The 10,791-nt window shown below is 46.1% G+C and overlaps 1 protein-coding gene across 2 annotated transcripts; it reads left to right on the forward strand.

Annotated features, from left to right (window-relative positions):
- The first annotated feature begins 1,939 nt into the window (after positions 1 to 1,939).
- On the forward strand, positions 1,940 to 5,355 carry Prr15 (proline rich 15). Of its 2 annotated transcripts, none has more exons than XM_023709878.1 (2): positions 1,940 to 2,638; positions 4,262 to 5,355. In XM_023709878.1, exon 2 carries the CDS (start codon positions 4,403 to 4,405, stop codon positions 4,778 to 4,780), a length of 378 nt encoding a protein of 125 aa, XP_023565646.1. In that variant the 5' UTR covers positions 1,940 to 2,638; positions 4,262 to 4,402; the 3' UTR covers positions 4,781 to 5,355. The 2 variants fall into 2 exon arrangements, with proteins under 2 accessions (XP_023565646.1, XP_023565647.1); XM_023709879.1 differs by having other exon boundaries at positions 1,940 to 2,497.
- The last annotated feature ends 5,436 nt before the right edge of the window (positions 5,356 to 10,791 follow it).

Genomic DNA, 10,791 nt, shown 5'->3' on the forward strand with positions numbered 1-10,791 from the left:
ACAGCCACTTGTACTTGCAAGGCAAGTTATGAAAGTAACTCTTTTTAAAGCCTTTAGTTGAACTCATTCTCCTCTTTCCTGTGAATTAAATCATACCTTCTATCTCCACTGTTGGCATCAGAATATCTCACTTGAACTCTTAAAACAGCTTAGGTCTCCCCACAATGCCATGGTCCTCTCTGTCACCTACTCTATCAGCCACATTACTATTTAAATGCAAATCTCAGCTTGAGGCTCCTCTTCAGCAGTTCTGCCTGAGGATCTGGTTACATCCAGTTTTGCAGCCTCATCCCCTACAGCACCCAGGTCTCACTAGCCTGTGCAGGGCACCTTGGAAAGTTCCTGCACACCCCAGGACCCTTGCACATGCTGGTCCTTCTGAATTCTCACCTGTTCCTGACAGGAACATTCTAAGGGACTGACTATAAATGGGAGACATAAGAGAATCAGGTTTGTATTTCAGCAAGAAAATGTTATCCTCTTTATTAAAATTGTACTAGACAAGGAGCCATCTGGTACTAATTTTCTTTTTCTAAGTATCTTCACTTATTCACTCCTCTGGCCACCCAGCTCCATAGCCTCCTGATGGTGATCACATTGCAGACGAGGTCTTTCTGTGATTCAGTTTCTTCCTCTGAAAGTGATGCTTTATGCTGAATTTTCCTGTCTTCCTTTTAGAGCTGGTGGCTTGTCTTTCTTCAGTGTCCCAGTGCTGGTATTAAACATTTACACTTTCAAACATATCCCGGGATATACAGGAAAATGTATCCATAGCAAATATACTCTGCCTTGCATGTCATAAAAATACAAAGAAATAGTTTTCTTTCACAAATTGAAGTACTCTATAAAACTTTCTTTCTACAACCTATATTACAAACTCTTGTTTCTTGTTTTTGTTTTGGGGTCCTAGGGATTGAACTCACAGCCTAAGAATACTCTCAAGTATTCTGTCATGGAGGTGCCCCACCATATCCCACTGTAAATCCTTTTAAAATTTTATTTTGAGAGGGGCTTCCTAAATTGCCCAGGCTGGCCTGGAACTTGCAGTCCTCCTGCCTGAGCATCGAAAGGCACAGGGATTACGTTCAAGGCCTCTGTACCCAAATTTCACTGCCTTCATACTTCAGTAGATAGGTGCAGTCCAGCCTGAGGCTTGCATGTAGATGAGCTCAAGAGCATCCTAATCATTTCCTGAAAAAGAACAGCATCCTGCAAGGTGAGACAGGCTGTGTATATGTCTTCCCTGGCAAAGCCTGCCCTGTGCCCATAGCTTTAGTTCACACTAACACAACCTGCTGATATGGGACCAGGAGTAGCCTAAGAATGACACTATCGACTGGCTCACTCCTTGTGGCAGCCTGGGACCATATTTATGCTCTTCTAATGTGTGCGTTGGTGCAAGGGGGAGTGTTTCTTGGATTTCCAGACCTGGAAAAAGGATCTTCTATCATTTAAGAGGGCCAGGCCAGCAGGCTGTGGCTTAATGTTTTGGCTAAGCCAGTGGAAGCCGAAGTCAACACTTGGATGGACAATCCTGACCCTGCTCTGACCACTGCCGCCACCACCACCACCACCACCACCATGAGAACTGTTTTAACTTTCACTTGCTGGGGTTTAGTCACCCTCAAGTGAGGACAAAAGCAGTACCTACTTGATAGGGTTGGTGTGAGGCCTCAGTGAGTTCATATACAGAAAGTGCTTGGCTAGGTACAGCGCCTGGCTGGCAACAGCGAGTCGTTTAAAATTGTTACAGCCTTTTAACTAAGTGTGCCTGAAATTCTCAAACATTTGCCTGAGGGTGAATCAGCTCCTGTGAGTTACAAAACAAGCGATTCCCAGGACCCAGAGACTGGAGGAAAAGAATTCGGGGTGCTGACGGGGGGGGGGGTGCTTCTGCAACGACCTTTGCTCAGGGGCCGCCCCTACAGCCACGGTCTCTCGGTCTTTGAAGTCTTCGAGGTTGCTTCCCAGGGACTCTGTCCCGCAAGCCGCGCGGCACTGCTTTGCCCCAATCAGACGCCTAGAGGCTGGCGCCACGTCTGTGGCCGGATCCAATCTCTTACCGGGAGGGCGGGGACCCGATTTGCCTACCTGCACCTGTGGCGGCTGGGGCCGTCTCCTGGGTCACCTCACCCACCTCCTACATACGCACCCTTCTGCCGCTAGGTTCTCATTTCTCCAATCACTTGGCGCAGGGCCAGCAGGTGGGCAGATGTCTTTGCTCGCTCCTGCGGACGCGTAGGAAGGCGCAGTGCGCCCAAGTGAGCGGCCATGGTCCCACCTCTCGCCAGCTCCCAGAGGCGCTGGCAGGGCAGAAGGACGCTCCCGAGAACCGGGGAGAAAGGCCACCTGGACTTTTCCAGGGACAGAGAATCTGACAGTTTCTCGGACTAGCCCACCTCGCGGTGAGGCCGGGGCTGTGTCCATAGTGCGCAGAAGCTGCAGGTGCCAAGGGAGAGCAGCGCTCGGTGGAGCGGTTCTGCGGACATTCCGACAGGTACACTTTCCAGAAGCCTGCTCTCTCCAAGCCCGCTCCGAGGGACTGCGCCCAGGCTTCAGGTTGCCGGGAGCGCGGCCCCCGCGGTGCTCTCGGCCGCTAGTGCAGTGCGGGGCCTCAGCGCTCCGGAAGCCCAAGCAGGTGAGCGATCGGGGTGGTTCTGCGTCGTCTGCCGAGACAGAGCCTTCCAGTGCAGCATCACCCTCCGCTGATGCCCGGCGCCTCCCAAACCCCCGCCTTCTAGCTCGAGAGGACAATCCCTGAGCTGCGGGCGCTTCAGAACTGCGCGCTGCCTAGTTCTGCGTAAGTTGCGATCTTCTTGCGCAATTTGCACGAAAGTTTGGTGCATACGAATTTAATAGCTTTAAAAAAGAAAATACGGGGTAAAGGTCAGAAAGTAGCATCCAGACAGCCCCCCACCACCTTTAGTTAATACCTTGAGGGTACTTTTCCAATTTGCAAAGTAGGACGGAGTAGGGTGTTTACAAACCTTTCTGTCCCATTGTGCCTGAGGGTGTGGGTGCCTTTTATACAGAAAGAACTTTTGGCTGCTTTTTCTTTTATTGTTCTCAAATCCAAGCCCCGGGGTCCCTCCGGGTATCTCGGGGAGGAACTGGTGCCACAGTTTCGGGGCGCAGCCAAGGACGCCTCGGGTAGTCTCTGGGACTTCCTCTCTGCGGAGTTCCGGGAGGAGAACAAACAGAGCCGAACTTTCGGTCTTCTGCGCATTTGCGAGTCCCCGGAGTTCTGCGCACGTGGGTGGGAAGGAGCGGAGCAGAATCCGGGAAATGAGCAGCGGCGTGGGCGAATCCTACGCACTGGCAGGAATAATGCGCAGTAAAGAGTGCGCGGAAAGTGGCCCGAGTAGTCTCGCATTCGTGTTAGGATCTAAGCACGAATAAGCTGCCTGTTTGCTCTGCGAAGGGGTGATAAAAGCTTGGAGAAGCTGTTTTGGAGGTCCTTATCGCGCTCTCCCGTTTGGAGTATGGGATTGCTCAAGGAATAGAACAGAAGTCTTTAATATGTGCAATTCTCAAGAGTTGAGTTGCGTGGTATAAACAGATTCGGAGCATATTTTAATCTTAACCTAAGGAAAGGGGAGGAAAGCTTGCTGCTTGGGCTGGGCTCTGAGGAGGAAGACAAAGAGCGGGATGGCGATTTTCTAGGGAAGTGAAGTCTAGACATGCTTCTCTGAAAGTCACAAGCAAAAAGACAATTTGAAAGAAGCAAAGCCAAAAGCATGAGCTTGTCTCTTCTTACCTGACTATAAATTCCCCGAACAATGGGAGAGTACAGGGGGAAAACCCCTGCGGGAAAGTTGTATCTGTTTGTGGTTTAACTAACATTAGCTGTTCACCTGTTGCCAAGCTAGCCCTGGTTGTCAACACCCTCTCAGGGGCTCCGCTGAAGGGAGCTTTTCAAGGATAGGTGGGTCACCTATGGGCGTCCGTCTGGTCCCACAACGTGGACAGGCCGTTTCTCCCCCCGGAGCCGGGTCCGTCCGGCACCATTCGAGTGCTTGCCTGCGCTTCTCGCTAGAGGCTCCTGGCTTAGATTTGAGATCAGGTGATGGTACCCTGGTGGCCAGTAAAGCAACTGCACCCTGTGGGCACGGCGGCGCCTCCTGGGCTGAGGGGCAGGGATGTTGGGGCGCTGTGACCTGGGCCATCTGGTGCCAAGCCAAGAACGAGGGAGGGAATGAGGTTAGGGCGCGTTCCTTCAACCTGGTAACAAAGGTTTTTTGCCCTCCCCCCCCCCCCTCAGTACAAGGATCTGCCTCTGCCCGCAGCCCGCAGCCCGCGCGGGAGAAGCTGGTGAGGTAGTGCAGTGAGCTGCGGGAGACCACGGGAAAAAGGGACGGCCGAAGCCCATACCCACGCGGAGCGCCAGGGCCCCGGCCTGGCCATGGCCGACAGCAGTGGCGCTGGCACCTCGGGCCCCTGGTGGAAATCGCTAACCAACAGCAAAAAGAAAAGCAAGGATGGCCCGGTAGGAGCCCAGCCTTCGGCCCAGCCTGCCCCCGGCGAGCCCGCGCCTCCCAGCCCAGACTGGACCAGCAGCTCCCGAGAAAACCAGCATCCCAATGTCCTCGGGGGTGCCGGCGAGTCTCCCAAGTTAGACAAGTGTGGAGAGAAATCAGGCAACAGCCGCCGCAATCTGAAGATCTCGCGTTCTGGCCGCTTTAAGGAGAAGAGGAAAGTGCGTGCCACGTTGCTCCCGGAGGGAGACAGGTCCCCCGAGGAGGCGGATTTCCCTGGTGACTCCTATGAGAACAAGCAGTAGCCTTCAGGACACCTCTCCCACGCCTACCTTCAGCCCCAGTTCTACTCCCCAGGGAATTCTGACCCGCCCCGGTACTGGGTGTCCCACCGCAACAGGTTCAGAACATTCACAGAAGACCAAGGTTTTATTTTTTCTAGAAGTATCAATTGGGAATTCAATATTCCACGTCTCAAAGATGCATTACATGTTTGTGATAAGAGAAGTCACCTACTGTGGAGGAACTTGGGTAAATTTTTTTTCCAAAAAAATGGTTCTGGGGCCTGCCTTTTGTTCATGCCCCTTGTGGGAGAGACAGGAGTGGACAAGTCTTTCCAGAAGGGCTGAACTTGCATTCAGCAGCCACTCAAAGGAGAAAGGTGTGCCCTTCTCGAGGACTCAGATAGTAAAGCAAGTACTGTTTTTAATGTCTCAGCAATGCACTTTAGAGGTACTTCGGTAGACTTGGAAGGGATGGAGAGAGAAACATTTGTGAATAGAAGGTTTTGAAGTGAGGCAGGATTGCTTCCAGTTTGGACCTACAAACCTGTACCATCCATTTTAATGTGGACTATTAAAATTGTTGCACTGTAAGACTTAAGGTGACTTTTGTATTTTTTCCATTCCAGAGCAGTAATTCATCATACTTAAAAGCAGGCATGCAAAGTCTGAGGTGACAGTTAATCATTTGCCATGCAACATAGCGGCCACTATTGAAAAGCTGCAGGGACTGGAACATTCTAGAAAACGAGACTGGAACTGGAACCAGCTAGGTAGATATTGCAATTCAGGATCCAGTCTGAGGGAGGGAGGGAGGGAGGTTGCAGTTCATTATTCTTAAATTCTCACTTTATTTTGGTACTTTCTCGTAGACTAAATCATAATGCTAAAATATAGCCTTTTCAGTATACACTGCTAATCTTACTAACAATTGGTTGAAAGTATAGACGAAGGAACTGTGCTTATTCAGTTTGTACAAAGCTGCCTTTCCCCCCTCTCTTGCTTCAAAGACCTCTTTAGAGTGAAGTCTGCATTTATCTAGTTTCAAAGGCTTTAGAGCTACCAACCTGAAGATTCTTAACAAGCATCCACCTGTTTGCTTTTATTATGACCTTCAAGAAAAAGAATAAATGAAAACCACTTTCTTTGATCAAATTACAAGGGAGTTATTGTAGTCAGTAAGAGGCACTGAGATCTTTTTCTGCTACAATTCATTTCATTTATCAAATTCAGAAATGCATAGCAAGGAAATAACATTGATCAAAAGTGTATCTTTTGATAATGATAAGCAAGAACTTAACTGAAGCTTTTCTGTATATATATATAGCTCAGTTTTGTATTTATCAAGCTAATAATTTATAAAATAGCAAAACATGCCAATTGCTTAAATAAATTTAGCAAAGTTTGAGGAAGATGGCTAAAACAAATTTAAATTTATGGCACAAGTTAGAGTACCAGCAGAATATTATAGTTCATTATTTGATACCCAAGTTTCCACATACCAAAGCCCTTATGCTAAAAGCAATTCTTTACTTCAGAATTGCAAACATCTTACATTAAAAGAGCAAGTACCTGGGAGGTTTTGTTTGTTTTGCCTTGTTATTATGTGCTTTTTGTTTCTAAGCATAAGAAGACTTTTTGGTTGTGTGTTTAGAACTGAAAGATTTGAGACAAAAGCCGCATTCAGATGAGATTCCGGGGTGAGAAAGACTTTACATTAATTACAAATGGGTTCCATATTCAAATGAAAAGGGAGTTGGGGACTTGGAGTGGACAAGAAGGTCATGGTACAGGAAGGAATTTGGGGCTGGGAGTGAGGGCAGCAGGTGTCATATAGGCTCTGAGATATTTCATCAAGTATTCTAACTTCACTCTGTAGAAAGCGATCAAAATTAGAGTAAGTCATTACACAAAATATTTTTCCCCTTCCAGAAAGACCAATAGAGTCAGACTGTATTCTTATATAAAATTAAGTTTACAATTGAATAATTTAAAAAACCTTAGGTTCTCTCATCTACCATTTTATTGTTTTAAAGAATTTTTTTCTTCAAAACTTCTCTGAATCCACAAAATACTAGTATTGCCCGGCCTACCATGTCTAGCTTTGGATCCCATCCAAGTCTCCAGCTGCTGTGGATATCCAATAGATGTACCGTAGTGAAACTTACTAGCACAACATTTTTGCCCTACTGTTGTGAAAGAAAACTGTGCTAATGGCACTTAGGACAGTGAATGCAATTCACAATCCACCATTGAGGTTTGTAATTACATCGTTTTAAAGCAGTCCTAAATTATGCAGTGGGAAGGGTACACTGATTTAATCCCAACTCAATGAAATCAGAAACCAGGCAAATTGGTGGACAATAAGATCATGAACAGGATAAGATAATTAGACAAAATGTCTTTCTGGGACTTAAATGTTTTACAGACAATTAATTACATTCCCATATGCTTACAGATTTTTAAAGCTTTTAAATCTTGAGAAAATTTATAGTAAGTAAATGGAAAATATTGCTGAATTAAGTTTTAAGTTCATTAGAGTTTTTTGTTTTCTTTCAACCCCTTACAAGTGAAATTTCACAAATTTGGAAACCATTAAAAATGTCAACACTGTGATCCTAAAAGGTATGAGAAAAAAAAAGGAGATGAAAATCTAGTAGTTTGTCTGCTGAATACCCTTGTAACTATGATAATCTTATACACACGGTAGTTTTTGTCTCAGGGACTCTTCTTGCAAAGTTTGTGGCTGAGCAGTAACTCATATTACAGGTCACCTGAATGTCCCTTTTGTGTTTACACTTCTGTTGTTCATCACACTGTGCCTTGCCTTTCAAAAGCACAAACTCAACTTTGCATATATATTTGGCGTGCTCTGGCTCAGCATTAGCAGCCTAAGCTGTGTTTTCTTCAAAACCTTATATGAATTCAGCAACTCTGGCCCTACCCAGTCTCTCCTAGAGAAATATAAAATAGTTATTTTCCTGAGATGCACAGAGGTATCTTTTGGTGACTTAAAATAAATGATTGAAAAAAATACGAGGAAAGAACTTCAAATGAAAGGGAAATCAGGAAGGAATATGTAGGTACTTTCTAATATCCAGTGACCACAAGGATCTTTTATGAAAACAAAGAAAATATTATTTCTTTCCTAACTGTGAAGAGTCAGCTAAGGTAGAAATCAACACACAAAATGTTAGCTAGATAGAGGAGGTAGACGACACTGGGTTTTTGAAGTCTATTTTATTCCTGGAGGATTTTATTATACCTATATAAAATTTAGCAGGTTCTTTCTTAGGTTAAGTACAAGTTTATTTCAATGGCAAATAGAAAATAGTACAGGGGGTATTTTATCTACTTGGACATCAACACACAGGTACCATACACTATGAACAAGCTTGGAGCACAGGGAAAACTTGGTTATTGATGGGCCGCTGGGCATCCTGTTTTGGTAATGTTCCTTGCACCTGTTTGCCTATTGTTCCTCTTTCCTCTGAAACCTCATACATGGATTCCTACAAGGCTCAGCACTGTTGGAGGGTAATGTGGAGACCTAGGGCTTTTGCCAGCTTCTGTTGGCCCAGCAGACACTTTGCCAACCCCTTTGTCAGAAGATGGCCATGCAGATGTAGAGCATGGGAAGCACAGCATTCATGAGGAGAAAAGATTATCGCAAGAGCTGGGATGTAAAGAAGGTACACACACTAGACCTTAGCAGGGGTTACTTGAGTGTTCCTGTAAAACAAACAGTAGCCACAGGCCGTGATAATGAAGACAGATGGAAGCATAGAAACAGTCTTTTCAGGTATGCAATGCAAAGAATTTGGTTGGATTGTGCTACTGCTGAAAAGATGGACTCAAAATCATCATTAAAAGTGGTGGTGGTGAGGGCTGGAAAGATGGCTCAGCAGATTAGGCTCCTGCTTATGCAAGCACAGGGACCAGGATTGGTTCCCCGACACCACATTCCACAAAGGCACCTGCCCCACCCCAGGGCTGGCTAAGTGGCCAACAAGACTGGGCCTGGTGACGCATGCGTGTAATCCCAGTGCTGGGGAGGCTGAAAACAGGAGGATCATGACAGGTCCGAGCTCTGTAGTGAGTGTTGCTCTATACCAAATTTATAAAAAGAGAGAGAGAAAAGTCAAAGGTGGTGGTATAACCTCATGCAATAATAAGAGGAGTGTCTTTCTCTCAGTGGTGTGGAACATCATCTTTTTACCTAATAGATAAAAACTGTAGCCCCACACTAGAAAGATTCAAGTGGAGCAGCCCAAGATCCTGGCACTGAGCAGATTACCTCCAGGGTAAGTAGGAAATAGGCTTCCTTCTGCCTTCCTCAAGGGAATTTCCTTTGAGGTATAAGCATTCTGGATCATGAATTTTTCTGTGCCCCATCAAGAAGATACCTCTTGAATCACTCCCTCCAAGGATGACAGCAGATAGCTCCCTCACTTTTCCAAGACATCGGTTCCAGTCCCCTCTCTGACTTGTTGGAGTGTTGTGGACAGGAGCATTTATTTACTCTTCACATAATGAGAGGATAAAGTTCTTATTCTAGCTGTCATATACTGTTAGTTTAAGCACTGGTTATAAAACTAAATTCATAAATGTTCATTCTTCACTTTAAAACAGAAGGTACCAGCTATCCAGCCCTAATCAGTAAGGTAGAGAGGTGGGAGGGAAGGCTGAGAAGTGCACATTGCGATGTAGGTGTTCCCAACCACAATGTGGCCATTTAGCACAACAGCTGCAGTGATCCTGTGACATAAAAATACTGGTCATGGGGATGGGGAGCTAGCTCAGCTGTCTAAGTGCCTGCCTGGCAAGCCCAAGGACCTGGGTTTGATCCCCCATACTGCATGCTATGCTGGCTCTGGAACCCTGAGTGTACTGTGATGCCACCAAAACCTGGTGGGTGGTACATGCCTGTAATCCCAGCGCTGGGGACGCTGAGACAGGAGGATCACTACAAGTCTGAGTTGCATAGCAAGACCCATACCAAATACATAAAAAATAAAAAAATAAGTTTTTAGGGCTGGGGAGATAGCTCAGTAGAATAAGTGCTTGCCTGGCAAGCACATGGTCCTGAGTTCAATCCCCAGTACTGAAAAAAAATTAAAAATATTGATCATACTCAGAATCAAATTTGAGAAATGATTTATTAGTATGTGATTATTAGTAGTAGCTTATTAATACAGAAAATATGTGCTTTAAAGCTGAAAGTGTAGCTTAGTGGTAGAGCAACAGTTTAGCATATGGGAAGCCCAAGGTTTGGGTTTCAGCCCTGTAAAAAATTTTCAAAAATAGTATGCTTTCACAAGTGTTATTTCATTTGTTCTCATAACTCATCCTCAAGGGTCCAAAATCCTGATAAATTATTTTCTGTCACCACTGATGGGGGCCCAGGTCAGGGACAGATTACTGTGAGGTACAGGGTCCTGCTGACAATCAATGCTTCTCCATCCTCTGTCCAAATCCCTGCAACATAAAGCCACACTCCTCCACAGTGCCTGCCACCTGTGCCCAGTCATTCTGTGTGATCGCCAGCTCCTAGTGTGGTGGTGTGCCTGGCCGTTTCTGCACACTGCTGTCCACCCCGTTGCCTCTGCACAGCATATTCTTTCTTTGCCACTTGCCTGGTAAATGCAATCAATCCTTAAAACTCTCCCCATTTGCAGTAGTCTGTACTTTGAGTGTCTTCCAAAGGTTCCTATGTCAAAGGCCTGGTCCTCACCCCGTAATGCTATTGGGAAGTGGTGGACCATTTAGGAGGTGGAAAGGAAGGCAAGACAATGGGAAGCATAACCTTTAGGGACTATTTGGAAGCCTTCTTTCTTTGTCTTTGCTTCCTGGCCACCAGGAGGAGAATAGCCTTCCTCACCATACACTCTCCACCAGGATGTACTGCTTTAGAACACGCCATAAAGCAGCAGGCCAAGAGACCATGGGCTGAGACCTCTGAAACTGTGAGCCAAAAAAATTCCCTCCTTCATATAAGCCAGCTATTTCTGGTGTTTTGTCATAGTGACAGAAAG

Source organism: Octodon degus, unplaced genomic scaffold, assembly GCF_000260255.1.
Source record: "Octodon degus isolate 3935 unplaced genomic scaffold, OctDeg1.0 scaffold00015, whole genome shotgun sequence".
Taxonomy (NCBI): Eukaryota; Metazoa; Chordata; class Mammalia; order Rodentia; family Octodontidae; genus Octodon; species Octodon degus.